Here is a 21,202-nt window from a genome sequence, read left to right as displayed (position 1 = left end):
GTACTTGTAAAGTGACAAATCCCCGTAGGCTGTCAATGCGGTCCCGTTGTGCAGCATTCGTCTCTGTGGCGTTAATGCTGACAAACACTACAGAGTGAACATCATTTAACTTCACATCCATTCAAGCCCCCGTCAATAATCGGCGGCGGCATCGCTCACTGACAGGGTCGCTCGGCATCGGCGGTAATCAGAACAAGTTAAAAGGTTTGGCCTGTGCATACTAAATAGGTCCCCCCTGTTTATGGGGGTCAAAACTCGAACCAAACCAACAGAAAAGATTTAATTTCAGTACAATATTCCAAAGCTAATTACGCCTTGTTGCTGTTGCTCGAGGGCATTTCGCTGTTTGATTTCCAATTTACGAATTAAAATGATTTGACGCCCCTTTGGAAGTCAGTTATGAAGATGCTGATTTGCTTGTCACGGCGAAGAAGTAGATAGACATTAAATTAGAAGAATTCTGATGGACGGGTGAGATACTTGAATTCCAACATGAAATATGAATCCCTGGAAATTGACACACTCGCTGACCTGTTCCCATGTGCCGAGTTTAAAAGTTCGCTTTGAAAAGACAGCTCGGGTCTCATAAATATGTCATTGGAGCAACCTATGACCGATTCCGAGAGTGACGGGGGTGGCGGCGATGAAACTAACACAGCTAATCTGCACATTTTCATGCATCATTAAAACATCAGTCCAGAGGTGCGAGGAGAAGGTCATTTCAAAGTAGCCTGACGTCAGCGTCCGGCTCGACTCGACGCTAACTCAAGAGTTCCAGCGAGCTTGTTTGTCTCGCTGCTATGACTCACTCAGGATGACGAGAATATTTTTCGGATCCGGATGACATTTGGCTGAAATTCATTGGAATCGCGGTAACGTGGTCAAACCGAAGTGCTGGAACAGAAGCCAAGTACATCAAGTGGATAAACAAAATATTCAATTTCAAATGGCAATGACTACGAGTGAGCACATGCGGTCGTGAAAAGGAAATGAAGCAAATGTGGAAACATTTGCATTTGTTGATATGTGTGACAATTTAAAGTTCTTTTTGGCAAAACTTTTGACGATGCCGACAATTGATGACACATCTAAATAAGCCAATCAGGATTCAGGGTTTTGGGTAGGCGCTAAAATTTTCCGTCCACCAAAATATTCGCGATGAGTCTCTTCCTCCAACTTTGTGGAATAAGGTCAGGGAAGTTCCAGGGACTACGCCCCAATACAAAAAAAAAAACATGGTAGAAGCTAAAAGAAGGAAAACTCAAACATTCGATGTAAACTTTCAATATATCAAATGCACAAATTTTTCAAAAACAGTCCGAAATAATCATTTGAAATAGACGTTTTTCCCCAAGTGGCGAGCAACACCGAGCTTTCGTAAAGCTAACAATTAAAACTAGCGAAAAGAATTAGCACGGTGTAAGCATGTCATTAACTGGCAGGGACACGGAAACAATGTAGGCTTCCAAGGTGGCATCCAAAGATAGGCCTCACCCCGCTCCCCCCCCTTTCCGCATTTCCGTAGGTGGCTGCCCTTCACCAGAGCTTCTCGGGGATAATAATCCACAAAGGATTTGGCGCGTTCTTCATACGGCTGAGACACAGAAAGCTTTTTGCGCATAAATTTGGAATGACAAAGTTTGTGCATTGCGCACTTAATTATTTGTACATAATTTACAGTGCTCAGAGTCAGACAAGCATAAATGCAGTATTTCGGAAGTACACTAAACAGCACAGATAGTGTCGCGGTACATAACACACAATTATGCATTTTTTAGATACATAAATGGTCCTATTTGTTGTACTGCATACAAAGCATGCGCTAGCTAGCTAATAACGCTTCGGAATTATGGCCTAAGTGTTTGATGGAGAGCCAGAGGAGAACAACAATCCTCCGCTTGCTCACTCCAGCAGACCTTTCAGGGGAAGTTACTTCTACGTCTTTGTGGTCCAAACTGTTTTGTTAGCTTCCATGAACTCTTTGACTCTTAAGTAAAGTCAAAAATATCTTTTTTCTACACATCCCACTTTGTTATTTGCATACAGGACAATCCAGATACCAGATAAAAGACTTATAGACTTTCTCCTGAGATGCGATTAGAGTATTTGCTCCGTAATTAAGCTAACTATTCTATTCATAGCATTAGCCAAAGTAGATCTGAAGCTAGCGTTCATTCAGAGTGAATCAGAATCGAACATACGCACGCATACTTGAGCACTTTCCAGTTCTTGTTTTAGGAAATGAGGAAAATAATCTCAATTTCGTGCCTGACTCTCTATTTCACCCAACTTGAACTGTGTGGGAAGACGATCGGGTGAGTCATACACGGTAGCTTGGGTTGGCACTATCAAGCAAATAGTTTGTTTTTTTTTCTACGACGGCATTCATAAAATGTGCATCTGGAAGTATGAGAAGTAGAAAAGCACTTTGATTACGCTTATACAAAATGATATAGTCACATAACAGCGCAGGGTAGGAAAATATTGTGATTTGCTAACAATCATGCTGTCAGAAAGTACTCACATTTTCCCCTGTGGCTTTCTGCAAACAGGAAATTAGTCAACTGACTTCACCACAATTTATCATCTGGTACTGCAGTTACATGCCTTTAATCATGACTTCAAGTCAGATTTCATTTGTGTCCCTCAAGAAATAACCGTAACCGCAGGTTGTGTTGCGGCGAGATTTTCAAGACTGCAATAAGAGTGTGGGGAAAGACACACAAAGTCTTTTCTGATTTACAAGGAAAGCTGCTGTGATGCATACCGAACGTGAGCCACTGCTGTCATGGTACCAAAACAACTCCGGGCAGACAGCCACATGCTGCTTCACCACGTCCAAGACCAAAACAGCAGAACAAGAAGCAGACTGGTTTGGTTGAGTCCTTTGACCATTTTAAGAGAGTCAAAATGTCGCCCGAGAGGTAGCGTAAGCAACATCAACAAATTTCTTCCAGATTTTGAAACATGCAGAGCAGGACAGCTACTGAATCCAAATGGCAAAGTCACAGGTGATATTTGATTAGGAGAGACATGGCTGTTTGACAAAGATAAATTCTGTTTTACCCGAGAAACCGGAGGCTATAAAGCAAAATAATAATAACAATAATTGGGCCTTTTGTGGGAAGGCTGCCAGATCTGGTTGTAAACAGATGCAAATAAATAAATAAATAAATACGACAGCGCGGTGCCTTGTGTCATTGACAAATCGCAGCTTATTTTACTGTGAGCCGCAAAGAGCTGTGCTGTTGCAAAACGATCGATAAATCTATCGCCTCCACTCTGTTCGGCCACCATTAATGATTGATTTCCCCGGTGGACTTATTGATTCACAAACACCTCCGTAGCAATAATTTTTTTTCCTAATTGCGTGAAGTAGAGGAAAAAAAGCATGTTGATCGCTCTCAAGTCGGCATGGATCTTGTCGAATCTCCGCAAAAGTACCTCGGAGAAGCCTGAGGCGTCGTCGCCGAGGGCGACTCGAATGCATCATTTCGAGTGTCGCTCGGCCTCTCGAAGCGGCTCAGATAGTGTCGAGACCTAGTAAGGGTGGCCGCATCTTGTGAAATTCTCTTCACAGAACAAATGACTGTATTTTGTCTTGCCATAGTTGGAGTCATACTATGCTACGTTTAAATATGACCGTAAAACCGGCACACTATTAACAGGGAAATTTACCTGGCAGCTAATGAATAGCCATTTAACAGCCGTCATCAGACTTTCTGCATACACTCATTCTGGTTAAGCCCACAAGAAAGAGCCTGATGGAAATTTGGACTGACAGTAAGGACTGAGCAGGCGAGGAAAATCAGGAGACAAAAGGGATGAAGTACCCCAGATAAAATGAGGCAAGGGTGGTGGGTGGGTTGGGTGAGGGGGGGGGCTGGAGAGAGGAGATCTCTAAGGCTCATTACTTCCCTCCTGGCATGCCAAGTGCTGACCCAGCAGCATTGCGGCCCTCCATCCTTCCCCGTGCCCTTCAACCTTGTCCCCTGGCAGGTGATGGAGCCGCGTACTTTCAGGCGAACCCGCAGCCCGCCCATTTGCGCCCATAAAGCGACGCTGGACGGTAGTTATCCAAGAGCTTTTAAAAAAAAAAAAACATGGCCAATGGCGACATTAACAGAAGACTATTTAGCTGAATTCAAACGCCGTTCATGCTTTTACTTGGAGGGTTTGACCCCTCTTTGGTTAAAAGATGGCCCCGGCCGGTGCCGACGGGTTGGTCAGGGAAAATTCACAGTGGCACTTCGCTCAGTCGGGCATCCGCCGACGTGTGAATTGAGATCACTCGGCGCCGCTTAACACTGATTAAACCGAGCAGCAATGACTAGAGGCTGAGCGCGAATTTGACGACCAGGCGTGAAAGCAAAAGAGAAAAGGGACGGAATTAACGCAGTCAAAACACAAAGAGCAGAGAGGCTCCAATTGGCTAAGTGTGCCAGACTTTTTCTTTTTTATATCATTCTAAGTCAACATTAGCTCTTAGTTCAACCTGGAGGATTTTAAGAAATTAATCTGACGTCATGCAACATGTTTCTATTGCTATTGAAAATAATTGCGTTGCTATGCTAACACATAGCGATGTTCTGCCAAAATGGCCGATATTTGTAACGAGGAGGAGGAGCCTATTTTGCAATCACGACAGCCGTCAAAAAGAACTTGATCATCAAAAATATCTAAACAATTCAATGAGTTTTAATGAACTAAGCCAACACGAACACGAGCTATGCCGAGTAGGAAGGAATTTCAGATAATCGCTACATACCGTACTTGAATTTTTTCTGCAAGGAAAGAGCGGAAGAAACTGTAGCAGCATGAATATTTTATGAGATTAAGCTTTTTAAAGTTCATTCTAGAGGGCAGGTGAGATACAAAGGATTCTCCGTGTCACAAAGGGCAGAACAGCTCAAGGACACGAGAAAGATTTTGCAATTAGCTTTACGGAGAAGACACACCAATTCTTTTGAATGGAAAAACCCAAAAGTGATTTGAGTGCGGCTATTAAATCTGAGGGCTAATATCTGTAAAAACCATAAATGAGAAGTGATCACAGCTGATTAGGCGGTAATCATTAGCCCTGACATTCTACCTCAGCATGGACGCACTCACCTCGAGGGGATCAAGGCGACCTCGTCCCTCGCAAGCAGGATTGACGTTGGCGATGAGCGTCGTGGTCAAATCTCCCAGCGACGTCCACCCTCCATCTGCATATTCCCAGAGTGACACAACTAGTTAGCCGGGTAATAAATCAAAGCCCGGCTGCCCAATTTGGCCGCCTAATGTAATTAATAAGTGCTAAAAGTGTTTAAGTGGCCGTGATTTTCAGATGCCACTTTGAGGTGAACTTTTCTTGCCTGTGGAAGACAAACATGTTGGCCCGTACAGGAAGAGAATGACAAAAGACACATTCAAGTCCATGTACATAAATACTTAAAAATACTAAAGTGAATGTTGAAGATAGAAACAGCGAGAAAATAGTTTCAAAATCAATTATTCCATCGATTAATTGGCTTTTGAAAAAATTCATTAAAATTATTGCAAAATATTTACATATTATTATTATTAATATTATATATTTTTTTTAAAAAAAATTTCCAATTTCTGTTTAATAACTGACTGTTCTTTGGTATATATATTTTAAACAATTGAATAAAACTAAATAAACAACTTAGCAAGGAGAAGTGATGTACGAGTACCTTAACCTTGTTAAAGAAGAGCTAATTCTTGCGTGCTAATTAATATCAAAGTTCACTAGTTTACTTATATCTTATTGATTCCTTGGCTGAAAAAAAAATATTTTTCTTAACATTAAACTGACTCCTTTTTTTTATTTCTCATACATTTATATTATGATTCAGTGACTAGTTTGGTTTGCAACATGTCAGTAATGAGTTTTTTGGGACAGTTTTTCAAAGTAAATTAATTTCCAAAATATCCCATCACGGAGGGTCACAGAAATCTGAGAATATTTACTGTTGGGGGTTAAAATTGAAGATTTAGAAAATTTTGCTTTCAACAATCACTTATAAAAATAGCTGTACACACGAGGGAATTTTCTAAATTCCATCCAGTCAACTGCATTCCCCAATTTTTCAAATCTCTCCATGACAAACTCGCAAGTGAGCAGGTGTGAGGTGGAACAGAGAAAGTAAAGCCGGGAATAAAGCAGCTCTCGTCAACGAGTGGATTTATGGGCGAATTGACAGGTGAAGCATAATCAGCCTCCCGGATCACATCCAGAAGCTTGTGATCCCGTCTGGATTTGGCTAATGTCTCCCCGACCGGCCAGCCAGCTCTTCTTGCTTAGTAGGTTCAGATTCCACGACTGTTGACAGCTGCTGGAATTGAGATTGTCGTCCATCCAGACCATCATCAGGTGTGGCTGCAAGACGGAAGAGCGTGCAAGTGAATCTGAAGGGGCGGCTCTCAATTTACCAGCGGATTCCCTCGGCTACGATAACGAGCTTCGGATAGCGACGGGAAAAAGATGGCAAAGGCAGATATGGATGCGGTTGAAATGAGTTTGCGAGCTTAGCCTTTTAGAGATACTGGACCGAGTGGAGGAGTCTGCCGAGGTGATGATGCTGCCACCCAAGACGTCTTCAGTTGGTGGACAGCACTAAGACCCAAAACCAAACAAAACACAATAATTCTCCAACCAAAAGTGGAACTTGCCGCTTGTAGGCTTCGGATGGGGAATTTTCGACCGATTCCGGCTTCTCTCTTAACTTTGGGGCAAAGACAGAAGGAAACGTGCGGCAAGTTGGCAGACAGATACGGTAATGAGCTTAATTGTGTTGCGCCGATGGAACGACGCCCGGCAGGCAAGTGGATTAAAAACATTTTCGGTGCCACTCGAGCGAACCTCCACCTCATTAATGACAATTAACCGAGAGCGGGTTAGTTAGCGCATCATTTTCAAACACCAGCAAATAAGTCGTGAAGCGACGTTAAAGCGAATTTGTGAACAAGGAAGTTCAAGTTTTAACGCTCGGTCTCCATTATCACGTTTAATTGAGACATATACAGAATAAACGGAACATAGTCAAGCAATTGGTTGACTATAGATAGAATAAGATTCAAATTAAATGTTCCTGGACCACCGTCGTTTGAGCCAATGAAGTTTTGAAAACAATTGCGGTGACACAAACGCGTCAAACCTCCACCGAGAGGCCATTTGCAAGGTCGCTATGTGTTTTTATACGACTCATCCTCTTCCCGATAGGCCGCAATTTGCCGGAGACAACCGTGGCGGAATGACAAATGGCTGCTCCGAAAAAAAAAGATTACTGTCAAACGCTTGTTCCTGTGCTAAAGGAAAGCTAAAAATCACAGCATCAGCTAGCTATTACCGTTTTATCGTTTCAAGAATCTCATGGGATACATATTTTTGGGGTGATTTGGCACGAAGAAATATTCCAGTATTCTTTGAGCAGAATAACGGGGCCTACTTTCACTGCTCTGATTTTGTATCTGTTCGCATTTTCTTTTCATAACACAACAGACGCTGACATCCGTTAATGAGCCTTGTTCTCCTTTTGTTTGCTCAAATTCCGCCATCTTTAACGATTCGACGACGGAAGGTAATTTGCTAACTTGAATTGGCATGTAGCGTTTTATTTTCAATCGAAGAGCAATTTAATTCATCAAAACATATTGATTAGAACGTTTGCTGCTAGAAAATGAAGCTATTTGGGTGTCTGGTTTGACTTGAGAATAACAAACACTGTAACAACTTTTTCCACTTTCTCTAGCAATGCATTCTTCCTCCTATTGACATGGCTAAAAAAAAATAATAATAAAAGGTGGCTGTGGTAATCCTGCGACGTCTACACAAACATTAACATTTTCATTCTCCTCTCATCGCTAATAGCCCCAGGGAAAGCCAACCATGCGTATTCTATTAACAAAACGGCACGCCCAGTGCTCCCAACGTCTCGCTCTTGATTCATACACATCCGCAAATCCCTTGGCGAAAGCTGTTTGTGTTCACCGGAGCCTGCGAAAGGGCGGGAGGTTGCGGTGCAGTCAGACAACTTCGGAACACACACCGCAATTTAGACTTTGGAGACTGACAACTTGTGCATGTTAATATTTCATTGCAAAGATACTTTTTATGTACCTTTATATAAGTGCGTTTATTGCTGTGGTTTTAGTTTTCCGTAATTAGCCACATGACGAGTGCAGAGGGTTAATATTTTTTTCCCCCCCGTATCATTTCCCAAGATTTTTCTCAGGAAAAGCATAATTTGAAAAATATCGGTAGAGCAGTGGCGTCAAACTCATTTTTGTCGCGGGCCGCATTGTACTCAGTTTCCGTCGGATGGCCATTACGACTGTCAACGTGTATATTACGTATATACATTATAGGCTACACAACAAACTGATGAATAATGAGCGTTGAAATCAGACACTAGTAAAATATAATCAAATATTTTAAAAAGATGCATGGTCATAAAAATTTCTAGCCATATCTGTAGTTTTTAAAAGTGAAGACAATTTGCAATTTTAGTATCGATACACAAAGTCAACACACATTTTGTCTTCGCGGGCCGCATAAAATGATGTGGCAGGCCGTATCTGGCCCCTGGGCCTTGAGTTTGACAGCTATGCTGGAGAGAGATCACATCATGAATAAGAACAGAGCCAGGGGGCGTGGCTCCACTCGCTGTCATTTTTGAAAAACTGGGTACTGGTTAGAGAAGATGTCGTCAGAGGTGTTAGCGTACCCCAATTTTCCGATCCAATAAATCGCCAATATGATGAGCATTGACGTGAACTCATTTGACCCCACCATAATCTGTGCTGTCTTCATTAGACTTAAAAAAAAAAAGTGCTGCCGTGTCAAAGGAGCTTAAATGTTTGCTTCTCTGCAAACCTTTGCAAGATCCTCGCAATCAAAACACTATACAACTGCGGGGAGCACTTTTCCAGCATGATGGAAATTGGATGCATAGTTAATTTCACAGTGGGTACATGTTGAGACGCGCAGGCATCGCTGTCGCCGGGGGCTGTTTGCCCAGCAGGTAAGAAAAAACATGGTTGACATTTTGCCCGCGCTGAGGCCCGAGCCTGCTGTGAGCGGCACCGGGCAGAAGGAAAAGAAGTCGGCAAAGTTGAATAGCCAATGTCATTAAAGAGATGGGCTTCTCTGGGGGGAGAAAACATATTTGGAAATTGCCAGTGAAGCCTGCCTTGCTAGCATCCAACTTCAGCTTTAACAAAGTGCAAAGTCTATATTGGACTGACAACACAAACACTGAAAATATGAAATGGGGCAAATACTACATTTTTTTTCATCCCCAGACACCGCCTGGAAAAAAAAAAATGTTCCCAGCACACAGCACTATCGCAAAAAGTAGAATTCAGCTATTCTTCAAAGAAAGAGTAGCACTAATGCATAGAGAGAAAGACAACACTGCCCCCTATGAGTGAAGAATATTATTACATGCAGAGGCAGTTGGGTGAAGTGAGGGGCATGATGTCATTCACGAGTGTTAAAAAGACAACCATTTGATTTACAAAGGCAATTCTGTCAGTGGAGTCAAATCGGCCAAAATGACATGGCAGCAGATTGTTACAAGGCTCCCAGTGACGGAAAACAGATGATGAGACGAGCTCTAACAATTTGATTCACGGTGAAACGCGAAACCTCGAAGCCAACGCAGAAGAATATTCAGAAAGGTGTCACGGCCTCTTTAACATGCCCTGGGTCGTAATGACCCGTCTTGCTTTGCGTTCTTGCATAGTGTGGCGAGAGATTCTCAAAGTAAAATTCTATTCCGGAAAATAAATAGAAAAGGCGTTAATGGGCCGGATTGACAAGACTTGAAAGAGGGCCATCTTTTGATCACATAAATGGAGGTTGTGAACGGCAGCTCGGCGCATTTGTCCAATAACATGTCACTGTTGTCGGCGCGGTCATCAGAGCAGAGCAGAAGGAGTGCGACGCACTTACCAAATGGTGCAGATAAATTAGAGTTCCATCAAGCTGACGGACCCCTCGCTGGCTTTTCTGAAAGGTGTCATCTGCAATAATTTGATTGTTTTGAGGTGACCAATAATATGGCTTTTATTCAGACCACCTGCAGATCCTACCTTGCCTGCTCCTCCGGCAAATGGGTACCTGAATGCAAATCATATTACGACTCGGAGTGATCCTTCACAACATAAACTTTGCTTTTACTGCTGCTTCACTTCACCGGCGTGGTTGTGAGAATCTTCCGGTGCTAGTCGAGGAGGTAGGAGGCATGTCATGAAGCACCTGCAAAGACAAAAGACACCTTCATCAACGCTATGCAGCGACGCTAATGTGGTTTGAAGAGCCTTCGTCAATCTTTTCATAAAACACAAACTTGAAATTGTTCAAAATTATTTCGCTGAATGGACTCATTAAAATTCAGAAAGGATTATTAATTCCACCCAATCCAATTAATTTGGTCGTGTTTAATTTTTTTTTTTTTTTTCCATACTGTCATTAAAGTGCTTTCAAAAAATGTCCATTGCTCTGACCTCTGCCCACAAAATAAAGGGTACATATTATGCAGCTTTACGGCCACTGTTTACCAGCCGCTTTAACGTAGCGCACACTTAATTGCATTCATTATCTAAAGCTCCAGGTCTTGGCCAAGGTTATGAGGGAGGGGGAAAGAAGAAAAAAAAAAAAGAAGAAGATTGGGGATTTCAGTTATCTCTTGTTTACTGCAAAAAAATAATAATATAGTTTTATCTAAGAGTCACTGCCAGTAGTGCTTATGATAAGTAATGAGCACATATTGTCAAAAAATAATGGGAAAAAGTCAGGGAAGGGATTTCTTCAGCACAGCCATTTTCCATACAGAAGCGAAATAATATTTAGAATGGTCGCATTAAAAGCGGGGAAGCAAATTGAAGTTTCTTTGTGTGCTGGTGACACATAATGGAGTCTTCCCGAGGGAGGGGGCGAGTTGTGTGATTGAAAAACACCGCAAATTCTTATTTACCTTCACACTTCACAACCACATTTTGCACTTGACCTTTTATTTATTTATTTTTTTTAAACTGATCAATGTGAACACGCACACGCTCCAATCAGCATTGTGGCTTTGGTCCCAGCTTGCATAAGAAGACATATGCAGGAGCCAGATGGGGAGCCTCGTACAGCTTTATTCGTTAGGGATGTCGGCGGCACGCTGCATCAATTGACCCAACCCGGTGCCAAAAAACATAAGCGGCTGATTGATGAAAGCTGTCGCAGCAGAGCCTCACCTGACTATGAAAACGGCGACAATATGTCCGCTTGACCCTCGACGTATTTATTTATTTACGACGGGATAAAACTCTACTCACGAGGCAGTTTTCTTTTTGCCACTATGTTCATTTTAGCTGCATTTTCACAAATCATACACCGTTGTGTGAATTCCTACTCTAGTGAAGTCATAAGAAACACAAAATGGCATTTAAGTTATCGACTTGCCACCTCGTTGAATTTATAAGCCCTTTGATATGACAGCAAGGACGGCGGATGGGGGACCGAGCGGTTTTTTATCGGTGGCCAAGAGTGACATTTCCATTAGCTGACAATCCAGAACACCTCGCGGAATCCGAGACTTGAGGAGCCCACCCTCACAAGAGCCTATCGATACCGATGTCACTTGGTTTGGGCCCATAGAGAGGTCCGACTTGATCACAACCCAAGTCAACGTAAAATTAACTAAGCACTGTAGTCTTTTTATACTCTGCACCTGTTTGTATTATAATTTAGCATTCCTACTGTATATCTGTTATTCACTCTGACCACCATAAAATTCATTTTCACACTTAAACTAATATCCATGAAGGGCAACAACCTTTATTTGAAAGACTGCACACCTTAGAAGAGCCAGTACGGTTAAACTTTAATGTCTATGAATAATTAAAGTTCTTGCAGGAGGTGAAGGGGAAGCCCGTTTAAGTCGTAAAGATAAAAAAGGGAGATGCTGTGTTACGTAGATGATTTGGAGTGGGCCTTAAACGGTCGCACGTTTGGTGAGTTTAAATTACAATGATGTGGCTTTGGCCAGTGACATGAACAGTATGCAGTTGGTGGATTCCAACAATTCATTAAATATCTAGTTTGCCTAATTAGTATGTTAATTGCTCTTAATTTCAAAGGCACACAAGCGGGAACAAGCCGCAGAGTCATATGGGGCTCCGTCCTTCTGACAATGAGGGCAAAATGGTGGAACTCGAGCCGTCGGCTAAGTAGTGATAGACTGCTTCAGGGCACGTCTGCGTTGGACCTCTGAGACGCTCTTCGCCAGGGGATAATCGCCTGCGCTCCAGATTTTAAAGCACTCCCATCGCCTAATAAAGATGTCTATCATCATGGGCAAACAAGTAACCTTGTCGGGGCTCCAAGTCTGCACCGGCACGGACGGCGGCAAGGCATGATCGTCAGCTGCACAAATCAATCATGCATAAACAATGCGACAAGATGAACTCGCCTACAATAACAATTCCAGGGGAATATTGCGGCATAAAAATTGGATAATGAAAGCCGGGAAGCCGTGCCAGTAATAGCATCAAGCTAATAAAAGAGATAAGCAATCAAATGGGGAGCCAAAGTGCAGTAAAAGGAACAATATCGGTTTTCATTCTTTAAGATGGCACAAGGTTTGGGCGGGTGGGTGCTTCTACAGATTAAACAACATTCATCTCAAAGGTCTCTAAACGCCAAAGTGGGAATTAATTAAAATCAGAAATGTGCTCAAGGACAAACCATGGAAGGCAACAATACTTATTGTGTTCAGTCATTTCAATATTGTGAACCAATGTGTCTTTTCCTTCCTTTTAAGTTTGAAGAAAGCAAAACGGATATGGTTTAGAGGAGAACAAGCAAAGGAGAGGCCTAAAATGAATCACAAAATAAACAAAGGCAAGGCATAACTGAGACAGATCTTAGTTTTACAAGTAGAATTGCTAACTGTCCCTTGAAAAACTGATTCGTCACGGATTTAGAAATATCAGTACGCGTCCCGTATTGTAAACTTTGTGCGCGAAAGTCAAAAATAGTCTGTAGAAATGCCCTTAAAGGGTACCTTTATTCAACCTGTATAACACAGGCACTGATTTAGTATAAAGTAAATATACAAGAGATATATAGCCTGAAACATTGCCATTTGATCGGCACTTTTGCCGCCTGGGGAAGAAATATGGCGCCCCGGATATGACGTCACAACGTTGATTCCGTTTAGGGGCACCCCAATCAGGCCTACATACTACCTATATAAAGTTAAAGTTAAAGTCCCAATGATTGTCACACACACAACTGGAAATCGATTATGTTGAAATTTAAGGGTAATGTGAGTAATGATGTAGGAATAAATGAATACAACGATTAGATGTTCTGTAGAAAAGGTTGTACTTTCCATTAACGTTCAGGAGCCCCCCCCCCCCCCTGTAACCAATCAGATGACAACATAGGTATGACGATACAGAATCCGCCCATCTGATTGGTCAATACGTTCACTTGCCCACGTAAATGCGGAAGAAAACAAAGCAGCATGCATAAGCAGCAATGCCACAGGCAGCTGCAGTACTCCTCCGGATTTTTTTTTTTTTTTTAAAGCTTGCAAGAATACCGATAAGACTAGGGAGCAGAAAACACATGGGGCGAAAAAGTGCGAGAAAATGTCCATCAAGCGCAGGGCCAGGTGTGGGACATTTAATTGCACGCCCGCGGCTGTTGTGTGCGCCTCACAGCAGGAAATGGACAATCGCACAAATGGCTGTCAAAGTTTGGGACAAGATGTTGACACATTATCAGTACAAGAACCTCTAATCATCACACTTCCTCCATTTGACAGCTTTCTGTCCGAGTTTCTACAAACACACTGCATTGCTATTCGTTGGAATACTTAATTAGCGACTAACAAATGGATTTGTTTGTTTTCTAAAACCAAGCGGGGCGCGCAATTCGTCCGTGTCAAAAAGACCATTTATCTGGCAGAAAAAGATGGCAGAAGCCGAGGCGGGATTAAAAGACTGGCTGCCGTGGTCGGCTCTCACCTTCAGCACTCTGTCTCTAGTCGGAATGAGAGCGCTCCATCATGCGACGCCCTGGCTGACACCGGCCGGAGCAACGGGGTGGAAAGAGCAATGGGGTGTCGCCATCTTTGCGAGCCTCGCTCCCTCACGGCATCACCACTGCCTTTTTTTCCGGACTGCACCTCACGCGTGCTCACCTTGCTGGCCAAAAACAACACAGTGGGACAAGTTAAGTAATAGGTGGAGCAACACTACAGAAATGACTCCATGGAGAGCACAACAGTGATCGAACACAGGAGCGATTTTTTTCCCCACCCTCGGGAAATCATGTAAAGTTAATTCATTTCTAATTGAAACCTTTAGTAACTATATTTAAAGTCAGGGTAACATGAGACTCACAATCACAAATTGCTTTTACAAGAGCCACAAACGACATTGTGGAACAGCTTCAATCCCTCAAGCAACTGTTTTAGGGATTATTAAAAGCATGATTTTAATTCAAGTAGGGGAGCCATTTGACAATGCATGCACGGCAAACAATCGGGCACTCTAAAGATATAGAGAAATATGTACGGGGAGAGTTTTTTTGCACTTGCCCCCAAACAGTCATGTTGAAAATCTACGCCAAATTTTCATTTTACGGCCCGTCAGCTCCGTGATACAGAGCAAATGAATGTGGCGGCAAACAAATCTATCAAATCCTACATCAAATAACCGCACGGTGCTTCTTGCCGTGATTTAAGGACACACCCGGGGGTGGGGAAGGTGAAAGAGGGTAGTTGGTAAAAAGGAATGCAGTGTGGCCACGGTGCAAGACTGCGGACAAAAACGCCGATTTAAGTAAGCGCAAACATGACACACCAACACCGATCGCAAGGAGCAAAACCAGACCACTTGCATTTTGTCTGTTTCATGCAACACGTCTAGATCGGGAGGAGGAAAAAAAAAAAGCATTTTTGAGAGCGTTCGGTCATCATGACCACTGACATTTTTGACTTTTGGAGAAATGAATGTGCTGCCAGGTTACTTTCAAAAGGCCCTACGAGGGCGGGGGGTGCAATCAGTCATCAATGGCGATAAATTTCATCGTGAAAAGACGAACAGCAGATTTGAGCTGATGCAGCCAAATAGTTTGACAGAGAGCGCCCAACTTTTACTATCCCCCCAACCTTCTCCCACTCACAATGAGTTTTTCGATAGATTGCTTGTGTGAATGTAGTTGAAGTTTATGGCTGTGTATAATATGCATACTGTACATCATTGCCACATTGGCAGGAAGTGGATGGCTGAGGTCATTCCCTGCCTTTTGGAGAAGTGCTCCGGCGCCGTTTCATTTGATTAGCCGTAACTCATTACACTCTTTGCACTTTAAAAAAAAAAAAAAAAATCAACAGTGTCAGGAGTCCTTGTTTTTAACGAGCCCGTGTCTTAAATCACAAAGGTCGCTCGCCACCTTGTGGACGTCGATGGATGCAGAAAGCCAATCAAGGCCGGTTTGGAAGAGAAATGCGCAAAGTATTCCGGATTATTCTCAACAATAGCTAACCCGAATTTGATGAAACTGAAGAAAAATCATCCGAGATTCAAGCATTTGGAGCCAAATTAATGTAATTAATTTCCCAGCAAAACTTTGCTCCACCCCCACACAAACACACGCTTTAATCATTTAGATTTCCATTATCGCCGCTTCCTCGTCTCATTACTCAACCTTGTTCCCTTGACTGCAGAGCCGCGAGCCCAATTTTAACCCTGTGCCTGCCGATCAACGACACGGAGCTTCATTTGAGTGTCTTTTTATCGTTATTATTTTTTTTTTAAATACATTTTCACCAAACGATATGTGAGAGGATATGGAAATTGGAAGCAGTGAGACGCAATTCAATCTGGCAAAAGAAGAGGATTCCTATAAAGTGTCGCCTTGTGACTAAAGCAATTACACTGAAGCGAGAATGTGCAAACCGGATCTTCAACCAGGCTGTCAATCACAAAAACCTGTGCACACGAGCAACCGCGTGTCGGCCTTCTCCTGCTTCAGCAACTTTCATATCTGAGGGGGGAAACAACACAACAGCGTCTCTGAACTGCTCACTTGAAAGCAAGCCACGTTGACACTTGCATGATGAGGAAAAAAAAAACGAAGCCATCTTTTATCAATGCTTTTTGATTCTGTTATGCACTTTCAGATACAGCGAGATATCCTCAGATATCCTCGACAACAATTAAAAGTGTTCCGATGTAGGAAATCAGGAAAAGCTTGGCTGAGAATTACGAGCGGCGAATAAGTGAGCGAGCATGTTTGCCCCTCTTTGTCGAAAAATTGTCAAGCTATGATAGTGAAATAGGATTATCTTCACACACCCCCTCCCCTTTGGTAGAAATCACGTCCGCTTTAGCATATAAATGTAAAAACGGACTCAAGAGGGGTCAATACTGGGGGGATAATTGGGAAAACTCTAGGCAACATTGTGTGATTGTGACTTTCATCAATGGTTGAGGAAACTCATTACCGACGTGGGTCGGCGCGGGAGGCGGACCCTAATTGCGTGCCAGTTTGTAATTGGGCACGGTAATTGACAGCTGGATGAAGCAGGTGCACCGGGAAATGCGGCGGCAATGTATGGTCAGCGAGGGAAAATGGTGGGATGGAGAAAAGGGGGGGTTAACAGCTCTTTATACGTAAAACAAACATTAGATACGACTGTAAATTGTATTCATTTCTTCACAGTGCTGATGTCATCACCTGGTGGTTTGCTCCAATTTGCTGTGATTGTACCATCACAGGGGGTCCGATGACCATGAGACTTTCCATCATGCCTGTTTTCTTTTTCATCTCCAAACATACTGAACTCAATCAGGCAGGCCTTAATTCCTCACAGCGTACTTGCGGCGCCATCGCCGGCTTCTAATGGCCGCTCGTAATCAAGCACTGTGATTACGCACTCGGGGGGGGAGCGGGCGCGTGGCGAGCGTCCCTTTTTTGGAGATGTCCTTTGCCTCGGAGCCAAGTGCACTCACGACCGAGAGGACGCGGGTGCTTCATTAGCTTTTATGCACGCCGCCTCTTCTTTGCTCTAAGACTTGCTGATTTCCACAGAGTGAAAATGGGCCCTGAAGAGCCCTTGATAGCTAGCATTAGCGTGCTGGTGTGCCGCCTGAAAGGATCGCTCATTTTGTGTTCTCACTAAAACCACAAAAGGGAAGAACATGAATCCATAAAAAAGTTTACACATTTATCCTTACAAAGGCGCGATTGAGGATTAATTCGAACATTTCAGAGAGGCCAGACGGTACGTGGCGTCCTCCGCACGACGAGTGACATTCCATGAGCAAGACAGATGCTCGGCCGCGGCGACTCATTAGCGAAGGCCGCCGAGGTTGCGACCGGCAATGACGACTGTGACTATGCTGCCATCTGCCAGCTAAAAAAGTATCATACATGCTCCGTAGGGGATGGCGAGGTCCAAATTGAAACCACCTGCACTTATGAAATACAGCAGGCGTGGTTATCCTAAATGGATTGGCGAAAAATCTGAAGGGCAGGTCTGCTATTTTGCTTCCGCGTGATCATTTTAGAGACATTTCCTTCAACGATTAAGTTGTCGTCGAGATTTTGTCCAATTGCTTCCTGTAAGCTTGACGGATGATATCAAAAAGAAATTTCAAGTGTGGCGGTTGACGACTCCTAGAAAATAAAAGCACAGGTCCACGCAAGGTCAGATCTCGAGGAACAAATAGTATCTTGTTTGATGGGGCCGCCTTAAGAGCGGTGTCTTAAAACTCATCTAAAAACACATTTTTATTCTTTGTTTTTCTTATATTTACTGTTTTTAGGTTATTAACTGCCTTGAATTTGATATGTCTGATTTTTATAGACATCACTTTTTGACGTAGTTGTTGAGTGGAGGGCTTTAATTTGGGTTTTAATCAAACAATACAACTTTGCATGATATTATTTAAACAGGCGGGAAACATCTAAAATGCGCGATGCTCATCAATAACAAAGTTTACTTTTCATTTTTTGTGACTACGGATGAACAAGCATGCATGTATACACACACACACACACACACAACCACACACACACACACAACGCTGCCCGGGAGGCACGAGGCAAGATGAATTGCCACTAAGTGCTCGGCAAATCACATTACAGTCCATAGATTACAAGTGTTTGAGGTAAACCCCGCTGGCAACAAAATGAGTCTGATGAGTTGGCTCTTCGGCTGCGCTCATCTCTGCTTGGACACGTCGCTGATGCATTGCCTCTTTAAGAAAAAACGGGGGCGAAGCGAGCGACGCGTCGCCTTAATAGACTACGCTGCATCTTTGAATCTGTTTACCCTCGTCATCGTAATGAGACTGGAAATCGGAGCTCGGAAGAATTCGCAGAGGATGATTGGCTTCGGATCAGTTTGTGTGTGTTTTTTTTTTCTTGGTTTCTTTTAAAAGGAAGAACATGCGGGTACCTGTGACTGTTGCATGTTCAGGTCTCAAAACGTGAACTCTCAAGTAAGCAGAGGTAAATGCCTGAAGAAAATAAATCAACAGCACGTCAGCAATGCATCACCACCTCTGCTGACTGATACTTAAATGCCCTTTGGGCCCCAAGCAAAAAACACCACCATCGACTGTATATATATTTTTTTTTGTATGCACACACCATCCGCGTGTGTGTATAAAGCACAAGTCCTCCGCGGCGAGGGATTAATCCAATCCATTATCTGGCAAGGCTCAGGGCAGCCCAATCGATGGCGCTTCTCAGTGGCTGCTGATGAACTTCCCTATGTGACAAGGTGTATCACTCAATGCTGTCACAGGGCAGCACCGAAAAGAAAAAAGAAAAAAAACAGCCAAGGCTCAAACGCTGATAAAAGTGGCCAGCCCTGCAGCGGATCCAAACGAGCCCGACGGTGCTTATATTGACCTGTTGCGGTAACTAGTTATCGCATCCACACACAATAAATACAAACAGGATTGAAGCAAAGGGGGAAAAAATCCCATTGCATTTGCTGTGTATTGTCCCGTGTCATTTTTAAGCCACCGCTTTCAAAGCAAAATGTGCTAAAAGTGCATTTGAAAAGAAACGCCAAGCTGGAACACAACCGCCATTCAAATGGGCGATCTTGTGTTGCCATGGCAACAACAGAGCTGCTTTTTGCCTTATTACAACCCATGTAGCTATTATTTTAAAGGAAAATCGCTTTTCATACTGTTATTTATTATTATATTTATTATTATAACAGTGGCACACTTCAAAAATCAGGTACCACTGTATTAAACTGAACAGCAACAAAAATGCATCACAGCCCAACATGGCAATCCAAGATGGCTTCTAGCGACACCATACGATAAGAAAAAAAGTTGAATAGTCTAAAAAGTGTGTCACGCAGCACACTCAATTAAACAACTTAATTGTTTGACATCATCCTGATAGCTTCATGCGAGATCACAAATGCTGCGTCAATTCGAGCGTGAAGCGTCATTACGCGCAATGAGGACAACGCCGAGGGTGGCGTCGAAACCCTTTGAGCTGAAGAAGTGAGAGGGATGATGGCGGTGGAGGGGATCAAAATGGCAGGACGGTTATGAGATGCCTTTTCAAGACGTCGCTGTTTTGGCCGCCACGCCAGTCAATCACGATTACAATGGCGGGGGAGAGACAGGAGCGGCGGCGCAGAAAGAGCACCAGTGATAATTACAATGCGAGGGACAAGATAATGGGAAGGCGCCGCGCTGGTCCAATTGCTTAGCGTTTGGCGCCCCCCACACAACGCCGCCACCACCGCCGCCATCTCTGACAACCGGCAATCATAACCCATATCAGCGGGATCCAAAATGAATTAATGTGACAAACGCACTCGCTAGGTTGCTCCATCGCTCTGAGAGGGTCAAAGAAGATTCACTTTTACTTTGTCGCCAGCAATATAAACACACCAGACGTGAACAAGGAGACAAATATCTCATTTGACAACAAACTGTAGTAACATTTCGATGTCTGCGGGTATTCTACAGGTTAAATGAAGCCACTTTGAATTTAATTGACATATGGAACAAAAGTGCATTTATTTGCATAATTGAGTTCTAAAACTAAAAGTCAGAGTCAATAAACTTGTTAAAACACAAATCTTGACTCATTTCTATTTTTCATTTAATTTTTTTTTTCTTTGACATCTAAGATGTGGAACTTGCGTTCTTGCGTTATAATCTAAATCATTCATATCATTAAAGGGGAAGTCAACTTCAAAATAGTCTTTACAATAATATGTTATTCTTACCAGTTTTCTGAAGCTGAGCTGTGATTGATCGTGGCCAGAAACTGTGACGTCATTTTCAGTCGACAGCAAGTGGTAAAATGGCCGCCCCCTGAGATGGATAAAAACAGTTGGATTTAATCTGTTTAATTAATATTCCACAAACAATACATTAATCACAACACCGTGTTTTGACTAGTTGGGCCACACCAAATATAGGAGTACAAAGAAAATTTTCGGGTGGTTATCAAAGTTTCTGATATTATCGCCCCCCCCCCCCCCAAATTGCTTTATTTACAATTGTCTCTATATTGATCCATGAGCGTTTGTGTTGCATCAAAGAAACTAGCATCACTTAAAATTGAAGTACACAGTAAATACAGCACTCATGCAAGTGCAAATTATTTCAAGTCAATAACATGTTTTCACATGATTGAGTACCTGTGCACACTTTGCTTGAACGGTTGGCGGCGATCCCGAAGGCTCCCATCGCTCATCTTCAGCAAGGAAAGCCACCTTGGTAATCAAGCGCATCATAAACAATTTCATTTTTATTAAGCCTCCTTTTTTATGCTTTATTTCACCGAGAGGCAAGTGATTAATGATCAAACAAAAGAGACCAGATGCACACAGTGTGAAAATACACTTAAATGCTTGTCATGCTGAGTTCAAATAAAATATGTCTTTATGTTAATTTACTGATATTTAGGATTTACTCAGCATCAACAAAATTCAGCATGGTTTCTCTACCACCAGCAGATGGTGCTGTCGTGAATAAAGCTTGTAAACCTGTTGTGTGATGGTTCAACTGGAGCCTTTTGTTTTTAATTCTAATTTACACTGACCTGACAGAGACGAACTATTAAAATAAACCGTTGATTAAAACTAGGTAGCAATTTCTTTGAAATGGGCAACACAATCAAGGGATGTCACAAATGTGC

General features: G+C 42.8%; 1 protein-coding gene across 9 annotated transcripts in view; it reads right to left on the bottom strand.

Moving 5' to 3' along the window:
- LOC148403489 (uncharacterized) overlaps positions 1 to 20,920 on the bottom strand; it is a 29,050-nt gene extending 8,130 nt beyond the window's left edge. For 2 of the 9 annotated variants that reach the window (XR_015861324.1, XR_015861325.1), the window contains exons 1-6: positions 20,703 to 20,920; positions 20,286 to 20,373; positions 10,206 to 10,267; positions 10,102 to 10,129; positions 9,962 to 10,018; positions 5,113 to 6,385 (exon numbers count right to left, since the gene is read on the bottom strand). Coding sequence is in view for 2 of the 9 variants with exons in the window: in XM_088389885.1 (XP_088246011.1) it covers positions 5,113 to 5,207; positions 10,206 to 10,267; positions 20,286 to 20,373; positions 20,703 to 20,751 (294 nt within the window). In the remaining 7 variants the exon portion in view is untranslated. Of the gene's footprint in view, positions 1 to 5,112; positions 6,386 to 9,961; positions 10,033 to 10,101; positions 10,130 to 10,205; positions 10,268 to 14,031; positions 14,212 to 20,285; positions 20,374 to 20,702 lie in introns of all 9 variants that reach the window. The other 7 variants (XR_015861328.1, XR_015861330.1, XM_088389885.1 and 4 more) reach the window with 5 other exon arrangements.
- Positions 20,921 to 21,202: the final 282 nt, after the last annotated feature.

Source organism: Syngnathus floridae, chromosome 1 (genome assembly GCF_059516105.1).
Source record: "Syngnathus floridae isolate MCC-2025c chromosome 1, RoL_Sflo_1.0, whole genome shotgun sequence".
NCBI lineage: Eukaryota > Metazoa > Chordata > Actinopteri > Syngnathiformes > Syngnathidae > Syngnathus > Syngnathus floridae.
The sequence above is the reverse complement of the archived record's forward strand: the minus strand, read 5'-3'. Positions and strand labels throughout refer to the sequence as shown.